Here is a 17933-nt window from a genome sequence, read left to right on the forward strand (position 1 = left end):
GAGGAGAGAGGAACAGGAGCCAAAAACATACAAACAAACAAAAAAGAATGCTAGGGGAGCTTGCTGATGGAGTGGAGAGATGAGAGACTATGAAATGGAGAAAAACAAAAAGGGGAAGAGGAAGAAAAATAGGAAAAGAAAAGAATGAATAAATAAACATCGGAAAGGTTAAAGAACAGCAAAGTTCCCAGAGATCCCACCGGTGCAGCTGTGGGGTCTGGGAAAGTTGTTCTCAAGTGTTGCAGTACAGCCTAGCTAGAAGGTGTAGAGGTATACAATGCCAGGTATTCATGGAACAGAAAGAGAAGGAAGATATAGAGAGACGAGAAACTGAGTAATGAAGAAAGACAAAAAGGGAAAAGGAAGGAAAAGAAAACAAAACAAATTTAAAAAAAAAGAAGAACAGGAAAAGCCCCCAAAAAAACAGAGAAAGAAAAAAAAAAAAACAAAAAAAGAAATGCCCTCAGAGATCCCTCTGCATGTCTGTGCTAGCCGAGGGGGTAGTTTCCAAGCCACGCAGCACCGCCTGGCCAGACCAGTCTCCCAACTCAAGAAAAGGAAAAGAAAACAAACAAACAAACAAACAAAAGCCCCGGAATCCCACCAGCATGGCAGCCCAGACCAGGAAGCAGCTCCACACTCGAACGGAGCTCCGCAGCCCCTCAGGAAGAAGCAAAGACGGCGCACGGAGCGAGGTATTTGAGCGAAACGAGGGGGAGGTGGTGAGAGGTAAGGAAGAAATCAAAAGAAGCGGGAAAAAAGCAACACCAGCAGCCAACAAATGGCACTCAGAGAGCCAACTAGCGCGGGGTGGTGGAATCCAAGCAGCCGGTGTTTCCTGGACAAGAGACTGTGTCTGCGGGAAACAGAGGAGGCCAAGTGTGGGTGGAGAAGGGTAGAGGGTGTGAAAGCGTATATCACAAATTACTGGAGCTCTGCAGCCCCTCAGGAAGAAGCAAAGATGGCCCACGGAGCCAGGTATTTGAGCGAAACGAGGGGGAGGTGGTGAGAGGTAAGGAGGAAATCAAAAGAAGCTTAAAAAAGCAACACCAGCAGCCAACAAATGGCACTCAGAGAGCCGACCCATTCAGGTGGGTGGAATCCAAGCAGCTGGTGCTTCCCGGACAAGAGGTTGTGGCCGCAGGAAGCAGAGGAGGCCGAGTTGGGGTGAAGAAGGGTCGGGGGTGGGAAAGCATATATTGCAAATTACCGGTTGTTTTGTCTCCTGCTGGATGCTCAGTGAAGCTGCTTTCTCGTACCCCGTGTTTGCTGGTCTCCAATAGGAGTCCAAGATGGCAGATGCATGCTGCGTTAGCTGATAGGGGACCTCTGCATGAATCTCTCCTCGCTGTCTGTTCTCTGTCAGTTTTCTCACTTCATTTGGTGCTGGGCTGAGTTCGTTATCTCTTCCTTTGATGTTTTAGGGTTTCAGGATTGTTGTTTTCTCTGTTCGGCTTAGTTTTTCGGATCTTTGCTGTGGAGGAACGGCGTGGTGCTTCTGCCTAGAGCGCCATTTTGCCGGAAGTCAAAAAATGGATCTTGACCTTGCCTCTTATTGTTGTTAGGTGTGGTCAAGTCAGTTCCGACTCATAGCGACCCTATGTACAACAGAACAAAACACTGCTTGGTCCTGCACCATCCTCACAATTGTTGAGGTGTTTGAGCCCATTGTTGCAGCCACTGTGTCAGTCTGTCTCACTAAACATCTTACTCTTTCGCTGACCCTCTACATTACCAAGCATAATGTCCTTCTCCAGGAACTGGTCTCTCCTGATAGCATGTCCAAAGTACATAAAACAGTCTTGCCATCATTGCTTCTAAGGAGCATTCTGGCTGTACTTCTTGTAAGATAGATTTGTTCATTCTTTTGGCAGTCCATGGTATATTCAATATTCTTCACCAACACTGTAATTCAAATGCATCAATTCTCCTTCAGTCTTCCTTATTCATTGTCCAACTTTCACATGTATGTGAGGCAGTTGAAAATACTATGGCTTCAATCAGGCACGCCGTAGGCCTCAAAGCGACATGTTTGCTTTTGAACATTTTAAAGAGGTCCTTCACAGCAGATTTGCCCAATGCAATATGTCATTTGATTTCTTGACTGCTGCTTCCGTGGGCATTGATTGTGGATCCAGGTAAAATGAAATCTTTTGACAACTTCAGTATTTCCTCCGTTTATCATTACCTCTTAATAATATTTTTAATTTTTGCTGTATCTTCTTCATTTCTAATATAGTTTATTTCTATCTTTCCCTCTTTTATCTTATTTATCTTATTTTATTTTATCTTATTTTATTTGGCTTTTCAAGAAAACATCTTTTGTTTCTGTTGATCTCTATTGTTTCTTTGTTTTCTATTTAATTCATTTTGGTTCTTATCTTTATTATTACCTTCCCTCTTTAGTTTTTGGATTCACTCTTTTGTTATACTTCTTGTGTTGGACTCTTGGCTAATTAGTTTTTAATTTTTCTTCTTTACCAAAATAATCATGTAAATCTGTAAATTTCCCCTTAAGTATAAATTTAGCTACATTATGCAAGTTTCCTATTTTCTATTTTCATTGATACTTAGTTCTAAATATTTTCTGATATCCATAACATACCCACAACCAAACTCATTGCTGTCAAGTTGAGTCCAACTTATAGTGGCTGTATAGGACAGAGTTGAACTGCCCCATAGGGTTTCTAAGGCTATAATCTTTAGGGAAGCTGACTGCCACATCTTTCTCCTGCAGAGCATCTGATAGGTTTGAACCACTGACCTTTCGGTTAGTAGCAAGTGCTTAACAACTGCACAACCAGGGCTCCTTCATCCATAACACAATAGATTGTTTCATTTTTGTAATCAGTTTTTCATATTGTTAAATTGTGCTCAGAGAACGTGTCTGTAAGACTGATACTTTGATAGTTGCTGAAACTCTGTTTATGGCCTAATATGTGGTCAGATTTTGTTGCTGTTCCATTTGTTCTTGAAAATAATTTGTATTCTCTAATTGTTTGTATTTGCTGAGACTTGATGTACACCAAGTTATGAGGGTAAGTTTTGTACATGCTCCATGGGGGCTAAGTAATGTATGTTCTCTAGTTGTTAGTACTTAGTTCTATACACGTCCATTATATCAAGTTTATTACTGTCTGAATATTGAGCATTCTTACACATTGTTTGCTTCTTTTATCTATAACTGAGATAATAGTATATAGTCTTCCATGATGTAGTTTGTCAAAATTCCCTTATAATTTCTACCAGTGTTTACATCATATATTTTGAGGCTTTCTTGTTAAGTTTATACATGTTCAGAATTGTTTATATCTTCCTCATGACTATGTCTTTTGTCAAAGAATAATAACCCTTTTTATTTATTCCTGATAACTTTAAGCCTTAAAGTCTGTTTTGGCATTTATATTATTATAACTACATATGCTTTTTTTTAGGGTTTACCGAGTATATCTTTTTCTGTTCCTTTATTTTCAATATTGGTTTGTCATTATGTTTTGGGTATGTCTTTTAAACAGCATAAATCTTTTTTTTTTAATCCATTTTGAGTTTCTATCTTTTAACCAGCAAGTTTAGACTGTTTATGGTTATTATGATTACTGATAATTTGGGGTATATTTGTAGCATCTCATTTTGTGCTTTCTATTTATCATGCTTTTTCCTTTTTTTCTTTTCCTGCATTCTAATTGGAAACCCTGGTGATGTAGCAGTTAAGAGCTACAGCTGCTAACCAAAAGGCTGGCAGTTTGAATCCACCAGGCACTCCTTGGAAACTCTATAGGGCAGTTCTACTCTGTCCTATAGAGTCATGATGAGTCGGAATCAACTTGACAGCAATGGGCTTAGTTTGGGTTTTTTTATGGGATTAGTTTGGGTTTTTTTATGGGATTAATCGAGTTTTCTCTATTCCTCTTTTTCTTTTCTGCTACATTTGGAAGTTATATAGTTTACTTCATTTCCATTAGTGGTTACCTTTAAATTTTTAACATGTGTACTTGATTTTCAAAGTCTTAAAATTAATCACTATCTCTGCAACCAGGGTTTCTCAACCTAGGCACTATTGATATTTTGGAACGGATATTTCTTTGTTGTGGGGTCTTTCCTGTGCACTGTAGTGTGTTTAATAATATCCTTGGCTTCTACCCACTAGATGCCAGTAGTACCCCATCCCACCAGTTATGATAATCCAAACATTGCCAGAAGTCCCCTAGGAGGCAAAATCTCCTCCATCTGACAACTTCTGGCTTCAGCAGTATAAGGACTTAAGCTGGATGTGATAATTTGACATTTTTCCCCACAGATTTTAAAACTGAGGAGGAGCTACTATCTTACATACATGAAAATTACCAAAAGACTGTGTCCACTGGAGAAATCTCGTTGTATTCATGTGCCCGGAACATGATCTCAACATTTAAAGCATTCTTAAAATCCAAATTCACCAAGGAGTTAGAAGTAAGAGAGTTGAGATGCTGTTGCTTGTTGTAGATGTGTTGGGTGGTTGGTTGTTGGTGGGTTTGGTTTATATGTCTTGGAAAATGTCTATTATGAAGTACATGATTCAAAAATGATAATATGGAAAGGGGATAAGCACAATTCCAGAATTTGGAAACAAGACAGTGAACTGGTGAGGCAGAAATCAAAGAAAGGGGGCAAGAGGAGGATAATTACATGTATCCCCATGTAATGCTGTCTCCACCCTTGTCTGAGCTGCACGTTAGCTGCATGGATTAAACCCGTGGTTTTAACCTTGGTTACATTTTAGAATCACCTAGAGCATTTTTTAAAAATGCTGATTACTGGGTTCCCTCCAGACCAACAAAATAAATTTAAAAAGCTTCTTAGATGATTCTGATGTTCAGGAAGTGTTGCGAACCACTCTTTTAGACCACGTTGTTGTTACTTTATTCGTGGTGAAAACTGGACTTCTCTGTAATGAATGGTAGTTACTTAGAATGCTTGTACTTCTTAATCACTCACTTTGTGGAACCTTCCTTTTAAGAGAGATCAAATCTGCCTACTTGCTGTATGTATGGCCATTAGTTCTCAAGTACTTATTTACCATGTTCTTTTTTAAAGATGTAAGAGAAGAATCTTATTTCATTATTTTTCATTCAAATGAAGGAAGGGGAAAATTTGTAAGGGAATGTACTTCCCTACTCTGAGAGGCTATTAGGTATTATCTGTGAAAGAAATTAAAGATAATGTTGCTGTTATAGTTATTGTGCCGTGGAGTCCATTCCGACTCATAGCGACTTCACGTGACAGAGTAGGACTGCCCCACAGGGTTTTCTTGGCTGTATTTTTACAGAAGCAAATTGCCAGGTCTTTCTCCTGCGGCGTGTCTGGGTGCATTTGAACCGCCAGCCTTTCGGTTAGCAGCTCAGCGCTTAACCATTGTGCCACCAGAGCCCCTTAAAAATAATGACAGTAGCTTAATATTCTCCAATGTAATAATTTTTTATTTTTAGATGGATTGCTTGAATCAAATAAAAGATAACCTCTTAAAAACTAGTAAAAGTCTTCGACAGAATCTAGGAAAGAAACTGGATAAGGAAGCCAAAGTCAGAGAGTAAGTAACTTCTTTTTTTTTTTTTTTTACCACCAGTATAAAACAAAGCTCCAACATTTGCTTGTATGAATTTAAAGTAGATTGGCAACTGCTTGAAGATGTTTTTGTACTGATTCTTTATGATGTTCTCTAATGTGCTGTTTGAGTCACTAATGACAAGCTAATTAGGTCACCTAATAAACCATGTCAGTAGTTTAGAGAAAGCAATGGCTCTTCTCTTTGTTGATTGTTATTTCTTATATAAATAGATCTGTGCTTACGAAAGGACCTTTCAATGAACGGGTTAAGTGGCACTCAAAATAGATATGACCAAGTATGTTTTTTCTCTAAAGGTGCCAGCTTCAGGTATTTCTTCGTTTGGAGATGTGTCTGCAGTGCCCTTTAATACAAGAAAGTACAGATGATACGGAACAAGTAGTGGAGGAGGCAAGTCTCTAGCTTAGTGTGTTGGGAATGTGCTGTAAGTGCTTTTAGCTTCCTTGCAGGGAGGGCATGTGGTAATTCTCTGTAATCTCCTTCAGGTGACAGATTTGCTGCGCATGGTGTGTTTAACTGAGGATTCAGCATACCTAGCAAAATTTCTGGAGGAAATTTTGGGATTGTAAGTTTGATGGCTGCTGACTTTAGAATTATTTTACCAAGAGGTACATATGATATTGTCTTAGAATTATGGAATTGTAAGGACTGTTTCTCATGCTGGGTGAGAGAAGGGATAGAGAGGTGAAATGGTGACTGTAAGTTCCATATTTAACCATTCTATTTCACAGGTATATTGACTCCATCCCAAAGACACTTGGAAATCTTTACAACAGCCTAGGGTTTGTGATTCCTCAGAAGCTGGCTGGTGTCCTTCCTACAGATTTTTTTAGTGACGACTCCATGACACAGGAGAGCAAATCGCCAGATCTTTCTGTGCCTCTTTTATCAAGTGCTCATGGATCAGTGTCGGGTGGCACTGAATCCGACCAACTGGAGGAACTTCGTACCAGATCAGCCAGGAAGAGAAGGTAGGCATCAGAGGAATTACTTGCACTGTTAGTTATAGATCTGACAAAGGACACATTTAACCATAGTTCAGTTGTCTTTGTCCTTATAATTTAGTGAATTAATAGTTGCCTTTATGTCTGAGGGGCCCTGGTGGTGCAGTGGTTAACAGCTTGGCTGCTAACCGAAAGGTTGGCAGTTTGAATCCACCAACTGTCTTTGGAAACCCTATGGGGCAGTTATACTCTGTCCTATAGGGTCACTATGAGTCAGAACCAACTCAATGGCAATGGGTGTGTGGGTGTTTATGTATGAAGTCAAAGATTAGCATTCTGAATTAACAGTGAACATCTGACACTCTATATTATCCAGGGAATATATAATTTTTATTTTATAGTCCACAAAGCCCTTCTTGACTGTCCAGGAACTAGGAGCCTTTTATGAAATAAGCTTAGGGTTTTGGCTTAATTTTTAATTTACCTTGGTGTTTTTCATTGTTCTTTACTAGTTGAATTTCATCGTTCATAACTAGTTGAATTTAACAGTGAATTTTTCATTGTTTGTAACTAGTTGAATATATTTACAAAAATACCTCACTGGGGGAAGGAGCAGTTGACAAACAAATGTAGAAGGCGTGCGTTATTTGCGTAAAAATATGATAGTTTCTTTTGATAATTCTGGGGGGCTATAAATTTAGGCCAACCCCAAGATAACTAGCTTTGTTTTCTTTTAGACTCTAGTTCCATTCCATTTTAACTACTTGTAACATCTATGTAGTGTTTCTCTGACTATTTCTTTTTGTTTATAAAAGGAAAAATGCATTAATCAGACATAAAAGTATTGCAGAGGTTTCACAGAATCTTCGACAAATTGAAATTCCCAAAGTGTCCAAAAGAGCTGCAAAAAAAGTGAGTAATCTCCAACAATGAAATTGTTCTTTCTGGCTTGACTTGACACAATAAATAAGAATGAAAGTGACTCTACTTTTAGGGAATGGACATTGGAGGATGCAGAAATAAAATTAAATATTTTTTATGAATGTGTATAAAATTATAATCCAAGGAATAAAGAAATACAAATTTTTTAAGGGATTAACCAGAACAGCAAATAAATAAAAGTTGAAGTAAACAAATTAATTAGAACTCTTTAAGGTAGATAAGAAAATTTCATAAAATAAGCAGAGGTCATTGAAATTGAACGTACAATCATAATAGGACTTTGGTTGCATACCAAGAAGTATTTTTTCAGTACGTATGTTTTACTTCAGTAACAAGTTGACCAAAAAAAACTGTCACAAAGCCAGGTGGAAGTTGTTTTTCTGTGGTTAAGTGAAATTAATGTCTTGCTAAGGAAAGACAAGAGACTAAGAATACATTAAAACTTTTGAACTGCACAAATCAACTATCTTAATTCAGTGAGAACTACCTTTAGAAACAGTAATCTAATATTACAGTAGTGGTTTGCTCTGTTTCTAGGTATTTATAGCTGTCCTTTGAAATTGGAGGTGGGGTATCTTTTAAAGGGTTAGCGATGTTCTCTTCCGTAGAACTCCTTACCTGTGAATGAGATGCAGATCTTATTTATCTTGGAATCCTGACTGGAGAGCATGACATCCAACAGTGGACAGCCAAGAGGTGTTAGACGTCCTTTCTCACTAGATTTTACAATGATTTGCAGTCTTGGCTAGCACTACTCTTTGGAGCTTTTTGTTTTAGATTAACCAAAACAGTTTACTTCTTTACCAGATTTACAGAGATCAGGATCTAATTTTGGTTAAAAAAGTGTTTTCTTATGTCAGAGTCAGTAGTACCACAGAGAAGTGACCATTGTTTAAGTGAAAGCACTAAATGTTGAGTGTTTATAGAATAAATCTGAGTGCTTTGAAGAATCAATATAGTTAACTCCATAGGGTTTTCATTGGCTGCTTTTCAAAAGTAGATTCCCAGGCCTTTCTTCCTAGTCCATCTTAATCTGGAAGCTCCACTGAAGCCTGTTCAGCATCATAGCAACACACAAGCCTCCACTGACAGATGAGGTGGTGACTGCGCCTGAAATGTGTTGGCCAGGAATCAAACCCAGGTCTCTTGCATGGAAGGAGAGAATTCTACTGCTGAACTACTGATGCCCCATAGCTACCCTTTAATTAATTTATATGGGTTTTCCTTTGTTTTTTAATTATAAAATGTATACATAATCATCATTTAAAAAGTTGAACTCATGTAATGTTAAAAGTTAGAAAGTGTGCCTCCCCATCCTATTCTCAGAAGCAATCACTGATAACGGTTTATTGTGTATCTTCCCAAACCTCTTTCTGTATATACCAATATGTGTAAGCAGGTGTGGACATATCTCTTATACACACACATATACATATACACACAGTTTTCTGTTTTAACTGAAAAATGGTTAACCTACTATATTTATTCTGAAATTTGCTCTTTTTCACTTTTTCCGCATCAGGGAAACCTTTCTGTGTTATAGCTCTTCCTTATTCTTTTAATGCCTGCATTGGATGGATGTTTCACTCTTTATGGGCATTTAGGATGTTCCTTATTTTATGTTTTTACAACAATACAGGAGTGAGTATAGTATCTTTGTAACCTTTATTCTGTGCATTTTACAACTATTTCTATTACAGATTCCTACAAGTGGAACTGCAAGGGTCAAAGGATTTCATGGGGTTTTTAATTCATTTTGTTTTAAATGAATGCCTTTAAATTTTTTCTTATGGGATTTCTTTCATATTTCAGGAGAACTCTCACTCTAATCTTCAGCAGCCACCACTTGCGGTGAAAGATACAGTACAAGGTATGCTTTGTTTACTCAGTATAAAGACTTGTGCATCATAATGATAAATTTATTTCGGTTGCATGTATTTAAGCAGCTGCATATAGCTATAAATTATGGTTTCATATGATTGTTGGTTGAAAAATATGTCCAAACACCATGCCCAAGGGAAACAAGGTAATCATGTGGTCTCAAAATTCTGCATTCTATAAATAAGTGGACTGAAATCTAATAAAGTCTTGAAAGACAAAAAAGCAAAAAAGTCAGAGGAACTGTTTTAAATGAAAGGCTTAAGTGGGGGGAATTTATGCAAAAAGTGTTAAAGCATGCAACGAAGTGTTTTACATGATCCTTGCCTGGATTCTAAATTTGGGGGTGGGGAAGCTATAAAGGATATTATTGGGACAGCTAGAGAAATTTGATTATGGATTGTATGGTAGATAATATTGCATCAGTGTTAGAAACATTTTTAGTATAATACTGGCATTGTGGTTATGTAGGAGAATGTCCTTGTTCTTCAAAGATACCTGCGAAAGTATAGGGAAGTGAAGGGTTATGTCTGCACCTTACTCTCAAATGGTTCAGGGGAAAAAACTTGTACAATGTGTAAAAAGAAAGGTGGGGGGCAAATATTAACTGGTGAATCTTGATGAAAGGTGTATGTTTATTGTATTTGAAATGTTCTGTAGATATTGCATTTTTAAAAAAGGGAAAGTGACAAATTGAATGTGGCATCCAGGTCATAAATACATCAGGTAACAAGGCCTGTTGTAATGAAGATGGAGAAACATTTGTTGAAACTTTGATGTGTGTGATTGGTGTCCTTTACATTAACGTTTAATCATCAGGGGGTATACACAGGGGTTCTTCCCAGTTTGTGGATCCTGGTTTACTTGATTTTTATTTAAATGAGTTGCTCATAGAAGAATTACCTTTGGTGAATTTTTGAGTAGACTCTTCAGCTATGTTTCCTAACTTTGCATCTAGATGATCTTAGAACTCATGCTTTGGAGTCAGGAATAGAATAAAAATAATCCAGAAAATTAGTAAAATAATTAAAAGAAAAAGAATGAAACCTGTGGAATTGAAAGGAACAGGTTATGTACTCAAGGGTGAGCTGAAAACCAGGCAGCCAAAAGGTTTAAGTTGAGAAGAAGAATTATAACGCTGGGATATATTAAAAGGACCACGACCTACAGTAGCCAAATTCTTACTTAAGGATATGCCCACTTAGTAATGAGTAAACCTTTTAGTTTAAGTGACGCGGGTCTTCCCTGAGTTCCTGAAAAGTTGGGTTTAGATTCAGTTTGAAAGGGTAAATAGTTTTAATGCAGCCATCGGAGTATAATATTTAAGGAAATCCTATTAGTAAATGTGAATACAGCAATCAATTTCTGGAATAGTTTCCTTAAGCAGCTCCTCTGTTTTGGGTATCTTTTCTCAGATATGGCATTTGCTAGTGATAATATTTGGCTTTTTTTTTTTTTTTAATGATTTCAGAAGTGACCAAAGTTCGAAGAAATCTCTTCAACCAGGAAATGCTTTCTCCTTCAAAGAGACCACTAAAGCGGGGGTTGCCTCGAAGCCATTCCGTGTCAGCTGTGGAGGGTCTGGAGTATAAAGCTGACAACTTCAAGAGGACCAAAGGTACTGCATTTAGGGGAACCAAGAGAAGGGGCTTCTTGGACCCAAATCAGTCCCCAGACTCTTTGTTGCAGAAGCTCATTAGGTCTGTCTGTTTTCCTCTCTCCTCTGTGGTTGCCATCAGGTAATTTTACACTTGAGGTTTCTCTCCCTTCAAGCTGCAATGCAGAGTTAATCCTGGTGTCTCCCAGTTCGCCCTTCTAGCTCCTCCTACAGACAAGCATGTAGGTCTTTTTCAGTTTAAGGATTTTACTGCTAATCACTATGGGGAAATAATGTATAATAAATACTGAGAAAACATCTGGACAGTCAATGCGCGAGGATAGACTTCTTATAGTCTCTCTCTTATCTCTTTCCCAGCTCTAGTCTCACATAAGATGGAAGTCCAAAGCTTTTAAGTTCTGCTTCACTTGAGGGTGACCCTTCTTCCTAGGCAGAATATGCAAAACACCTCCAGTGAGCCTCTTAGATCTGCAGGGCCTCCAGACTGAGACTGGCCTTTATCCTGCAGGGGCTTTATCTTACCCCTCATCAGCTGTCAGGCTGGGGTCATCTGGGTCTTCCAGGAAGTTTTAATTACATCTTTTTTTTTTTTTTTTTGCAATTTCAGTTAGCAATTGGAATGAAATGGAATACTTATTTCCTATCTGAACAAATTGGAAAACAGAAACTATCATGTCATAACACAAATAAAACATTTTCATCTAGTTGCCTAATATATGTTAGATACAATGCTAGATGCTGAAGATACAAAGAGTTTTCAAATACAATCCTCCCTTGAAAGAAATTGCCATCTAGAAGAGACAAGACATATTTGAGAAAATAAAGAACAATGTGAAGTAAAATACTCAATACCAGTTGAGAGAATCAGTGGTTCCCATATGCTTGGCTAAACATCAGAATCATCTGGGGAGTTTTTTTTTTAATATTTTATTGTGTTTTTGGTGAAAGTTTACACAGCAAGTTGGGTTCCCATTTAACAATTTATATACATATTGTTCAGTGACATTGGTTATTTTTTTCAGTGTGTCAGCATTCTCATTATTTCCATTCTGGTTATTCTGTTTCAATTAATCTAGCTTCCCTGCCCCCTCCCCCCGCCCTTTCCCTTCTCATCTTTGCTTAGGGTAAATGTTGATTGTTTGGTATCGTATAGGTGGTTTTTTTTTTTTGTTTTTTTTTTAAGAGCATAGTACTCACAGGTAATATTGTTTATTTTATGAGCCAATCTGTTATTTAACTGAAAGGTGACCTCTGGCAGTGCTTTCAGTTCTAGGTTTAAAGGGTGTCTCATGGCGAGTCTCGGGGGTGCCTCTGTCTCTACTGGTCCAGTAAGTCTGTCCTTTTTTTTAAGAATTTGGGTTTTGTTCTCTATTTTTCTCCCATTCTATCCAGGACCATCTATTGTGTCCCCGGTCAGAACGGTCAGTAGTGGTAGCCAGGCACCATCTAGTTTTCCTGGTCTCAGGATAGATGAGGCCGTGGTTCGTGTGGGCTATTAGTCCCGCAGAGTAGTTTCTTCTTTGAGTCTTTGGTTTCCTTCTTTCACTTTTGCTCCAGACGAGTAGAGACCAATAGTTGTATCTTAGATGGCTGCTTGCAAGCTTTTAAGACCCCAGATGCTACTCACCAGACTAGGATGTAGAACATAAACTTTATGAACTATTTTATGCCAGTTAACCAAGTTGTGCCACAAGACTGTCGTCCTATGCCTTCAAACCCAGTCAACCAATCTTGCGATCACCTGGGGAACTTTTTAAAAAATACAGATTTCAAGTTCCCATCTTCAGAGATTCTGACTCCCTGGGTCTTAGAGTGAGATCGGGGGTCTGTTTTTTAAAAGCTCTATAAGTAATTCTGAAGCACAGCTACGTTTGGGAACCGCTGGAAATTCAGAGGAAGGATTAATCACTAAGACCTAGGGCAGATAGTTCTTAACCTTGGCACTATTGACATTTTGGGCTGGATCATTTTTGAAGAGCCCTGGAGCCCTGGTGGTACAGTGGTTAAAGAGCTTGGGTGCTAGTCAGAAGGTCAGCAGTTGGAATCCACCAGCCGCTCTTTGGAAACCCTATGAGGCAGTTCTACTCTGCCCTGTAGGGTTGCTATGAGTTGGAATTGACTCGAAGGCAACGGGTTTGGTGGGGGTTTTTTTGGTGGCACGGTGGTTAAGTGCTCGGCTGCTAACCAAAAGGTCGGTAGTTTGAACCCACAGGAGAAAGATGTGGCCATCTGCCACCTTGAAGATTACAGCCTTGGAAACCCTATGGGGCAGTTCTACCATATCCTATAGGGCCACTGTGAGTTGGAATTGACAGCAGCAAGTTGTTTTTTGTTTTTGTAATTTTTTGTGCATTGTAGGATATTTAGCAGCATCCCTGGCCTCTGCCCATACATGCCATAACACGCTCCCGTAAATCTCTACCATTGTAACAGCCAAAAGTGTCTCCAAACACAGCTAAATGTCCTCTGGGGGGGCAAAATCATTCTCAGTTGAAAACCACTGGCGTAGGGTTATCAAAGAAAGTTTCATGGAAGAGCTAGGCCTTAAGTTCTTAAGAAAGAATAAGAGCATAGAGAACAGAGCAAGATGGACATTTTGTGTGGCAATCAACATGTATGAGGTGGGGGAAATAGTAAGTAGATGATTGGTGGCTGGCATAGGAGGTTATATATAGTGAAGCAAAGGAAAGAGGAAGGCATTCGGGTGACCTAGTTCTTAAACTGGTGGTGGCTACAGATTATGTGTTTTGTTGTATTGTTATTCTTTGAACCTGATTCAAATTTTTAAAAAAATTTCTTACATCTATTTAACAAAACAAATTAAAATAAAGGATAGTGTTCAAATTTTTTGCTATGCCAAACAGTTGTTTTCTAATATTTTTTATTTTTTCACTCTTTTTTCTTTTTAAAAAAATTGAGATAGAATTATGTACCATAAAATTCACCCCTTTAAGGTGTATAGTTCTGTAGTTTTTAGTATATTCACGAAGTTGTGCAACCATCACCACTGTCTAATTCCAGAACATTTTCCTCACCCCAAGAGGAAACCCTGTACCCATTAGCAGTCACTCCCTATTTCCCCCCAACTCTCCTGGCCATAGGCAACCACCAGTCTACTTTCTGTTTCTGTGGATTTGCCTGTTGTGAACATTTCGTATTGATGGAATCGTGCAATATGTTGTTCTTTGTTACTACCTTCTTTTACTTATCAAGTTTCCAAGGTCTACTTTCTGTCTGTATGTATTTGCCTATTTTAGACATTTTATATACATGGAATTGTATAATATGTGGCCTGTCGTTTCCAGCTTCTTTCACTTAGCATAATGCTTTCAAAGTTCATCCACATTATAGCATGTGTCATTCCTTTTTATGGCTGACTAATATTCCTTTGTATGGATATATCACATTTTGTTTATTCATTTACCAATTGATGGACATTTGGATTGTTTCTTCTTTTTGGCTATTATGAGTCATGCTGCTATGAACACTTGTATACAAGACCTTGTGTGGAAATATGTTTTTAATTCTTTTGGGTATATACCTAGAAGTGGAATTGCTGGGTCGTATGGTAACTCTGTGTTTAACTTTTTGAGGAATTGCCAAACTGTTTTCCAAAGCAACTGCATCATTTTATATTCTTACCAGCAATGTATGAGGGTTCCAATTTCTCCTCATCCCTCCAACACCTGTTATTGTCTGTCTTTTTTATTATAACCATCCTAGTGTGTGTGACGAGTACTCAGGTGGTACTATTGGTTGATGTGCTTGGTTGCTAACCAAAAAGTTGGAGGTTCAAGTCCACCCAGATGTGCCTCAGAAGAAAGGCCTATCAATTTATTTACAAAAAATCAGCCATTGAAAACCCTGTGGAACACAGATCTAGTCTGAAACCCACGGGGTTGCCAAGAGTTGAAATCGACTCTACGGCAACTGGTTATTGCATTTAATCATAAATACAAGAACAACCAACTAGATTGATGAAAGTGTTAGTCCTAATGAAAGCAACTTTTTTTTTTCCCAAATTGCTTATTAGATAATAATTATACAATACCATACATTGGTTCATATGATTTTTTAATCTCTAATAGTGCTGCTAACATGTTGTATCATGTTAAATTGCGTCCTAGGGTTAGACATTAGCCCACAGACCATCAAGATCCACCCCAACTAAAAATAAGCCATATATAAGTTCAAACTGCTACTTTTGCCTTGCTGCTTCTTAATAAGGTTATGTTGTTTTTACATTTTAGATTATCATAAACTGCTGACTAAGAGTGTGGCAGAAACTCCAGAACATAAGCAAATCTCCAAAAGGCTGCTTCATAGACAAATCAAGGGCAGGTGAGTAACACCTACACAGCCTTCATAACAGTCTTGTGGACCACTGTCTTCTCTTGACCTTCATGACTCACATCTTAACTGTGTTGCTTATAACCAAAGAGCATTCTATAAATTCTAGGGACTGGAGAGTAACAGGGGTTACTCAGCTAAACAATAGTAATGTCACAAGGTATAATGGCAGAGCATTTCAAAGTTTATAAAGGATGTTTTATTTATGTATCAGCTCTTTTGAGTCTTATAACCCTGGAAGCAGATAAAACAAGTACTATTGTGGCCATTGTATAGATAAAGTGAGGCTTAGATATAAGAAGTAGTGCAGTCAAGTATAGAGAATGCTATTACAAAAATGCATGTGTCCCTACTTAACACCATATATACAAGTTAACTCAAAGTGGATCAAAGACTTAAATGTAAGAGCTAAAACTATTAAACTCTCAGAAGAAAACATAGGCACAAATGTTTGTGGCCTTGAATTAGGCAATGGTTTCTTAGATATGACACCAAAAGCAAAAATAACAAAAGAAAAGATAAATTGGACTTCATCAAAATTTAAAAGTTTTGTGTCCAAAGGACACTATTAAGAAAGTAAAAAGACAACCCACAGAATGGGAGAAAATATTTGCCAGTTATATATATCATAAGGGACTAAAATCTAGAAAATATAAAGAGCTCCTACAACTCAACAAAAACTGATAACCCAATTAAAATGTGAGCAAAGGATTTCACTAGACATTTCTCCAAAGATGATATACCAATGGCCAATAAGCACATGAAAAGGTACTCAGCATTATTAGTCATTAGGTAAATGCAACTTAAAACCATAGTGAGATACCACTTCACATCCATAAGTGTAGCTATAATAATTTAAAAAAAAAAAAAAAAAAAACAGACAATAACAGGTATTGGGGAGGATGTGGAGAAACTGGAACCCTCATACATGCTGGTGAATATAAAATGATGCAGCTGCTTTGGAAAACAGTTTGGCAGTTCCTCAAAAAGTTAAACACAGAATTATCGCTGTGTATATTTTCACGAAAAATTAAATATTAAAAGATATACATTTAAACAGAGTTATATATGACTCAGCAATTCCACTCCCAACAGAATTAAAAACATATTTCCACACAAGATCTTGTACACAAGTGTTCATAGCAGCATTATTCATAAGAGCCAAAAAGAGAAAGCAACCCAGATGTCCGTCAGTTGGTGAATAAATAAACAAAATGTGGTTTATCCATACAATGAAATATTAGTTAGCCGTAAAAAGAAATGATACATGCCGTAACATGGATGAACTTTAAAAACATACTAAGTGAAAGAAGCCAGAAACAATAGGCCACATATCATATGATTCCATGTGCATATATGAATGTCCAAATAGGCTAATCCATAGAGGCAGAAAGAGGATTAGTGGATGCCAGGGGCTTAGGAGAGAAGATAATGGGAAGTGACTCCAAATAGGTATGAGATTTCTTTTGGGGGTGATGAAAATGTGTTGAAATTAGTGGGGAAAATTGTACAACTTTGTGAATATACTAAAAACCACTAAATTGTACACTTTTTATTTAAAGGGTGAATTTTACTTGGATTATATTGCAATTTAAAAACAACTTATGTGTCCACTACCCAGCTTTATCAAATAAATTATATAAATTGTCATATTTTAAAGATAAATTTAAAAATGTAGTTTTTTAGTTGAAGCCTATTGGTAACACCTCACAATTTTATTCTCCTCACTCCACTGAAGTAACTACTTGCTGAATTTGGTGCTTTTCATTACTATGCATATTTATTGTTTATATTGTTGTAGATATGTTTATGCACGTTATTCCTGTGCATATTTAAATACATACACGTAAGTATCATTTTGCAACTTGTCTTTGTTCAACATTTGTTTGAAATTTTTGTTTATACATAATTTAACTATTGTACACTTTTCCATTTATGAACATACCATAGTTACTGCATTCTTCTATTGTTGAATATTTGAGTTCTTTTTTTTCCCCCACGATTACACATAGTGCTGCAATGAACATCCTTGTGTGTCTCCCCTTGTCTTTATGTGTGAGAATTCTGAGTATGGAATTGTTAGATCACAGGATATGCACATACTCCATTGTGGAGGACAGTTTCTAGAACAGTAGTTGCACCAATTTACACTCCCACCAACCTGTGTATCACTGTTTTCCTTTCTCTACCCTTTTGCCTACTTTCAATATTATAAAATTTTAAAATGGTTTCTGATTTGATGGTGTTATAGTATCTCACTGTGGTTAAATTGCATTTGCCTTATTTTTAGAGAACTCGATCGTCTGTCTCACGTTTATTATCCATTCATGTTTCCTCTCTTGTGAATTTCCTGTTCGTATTGTTTGTACATGTTCCTATTTGGTTGTCTTTTTCTTATTTGTAGTTCAAAATAAATTCTATATATACTGCTGTTTTATTTATTACGTAAGTTGCAAATATTTTCTCCCAGTTTGGGAGAATTAATTTTTGTATATGTAACATTATCTCTCGCTAAATGGATAATTATCCTCGTACTACTTATTGACTAGTTTTTTCTATTTCCCGCTGTTGAATCATTTTTCAGATTTCCACATATGCA

The 17933-nt window shown here is 37.3% G+C and overlaps 1 protein-coding gene across 1 annotated transcript in view; it reads left to right on the forward strand.

The window, feature by feature from the left end:
- The window catches only part of TICRR (TOPBP1 interacting checkpoint and replication regulator), a 52881-nt gene that overhangs the window by 24643 nt on the left and 10305 nt on the right, over positions 1–17933 (forward strand). Inside the window, exons 8-16 of the mRNA XM_004370804.1 lie at positions 4298–4449; positions 5466–5566; positions 5899–5992; positions 6088–6167; positions 6334–6573; positions 7362–7458; positions 9301–9358; positions 10838–10984; positions 15235–15325. Of these exons, the coding sequence (XP_004370861.1) occupies positions 4298–4449; positions 5466–5566; positions 5899–5992; positions 6088–6167; positions 6334–6573; positions 7362–7458; positions 9301–9358; positions 10838–10984; positions 15235–15325 (1060 nt within the window). The remainder of the gene's footprint in view (positions 1–4297; positions 4450–5465; positions 5567–5898; positions 5993–6087; positions 6168–6333; positions 6574–7361; positions 7459–9300; positions 9359–10837; positions 10985–15234; positions 15326–17933) is intronic.

The sequence above is a fragment of the Trichechus manatus genome, unplaced genomic scaffold, assembly GCF_000243295.1.
Source record: "Trichechus manatus latirostris isolate Lorelei unplaced genomic scaffold, TriManLat1.0 scaffold00009, whole genome shotgun sequence".
NCBI classification, from domain to species: Eukaryota; Metazoa; Chordata; class Mammalia; order Sirenia; family Trichechidae; genus Trichechus; species Trichechus manatus.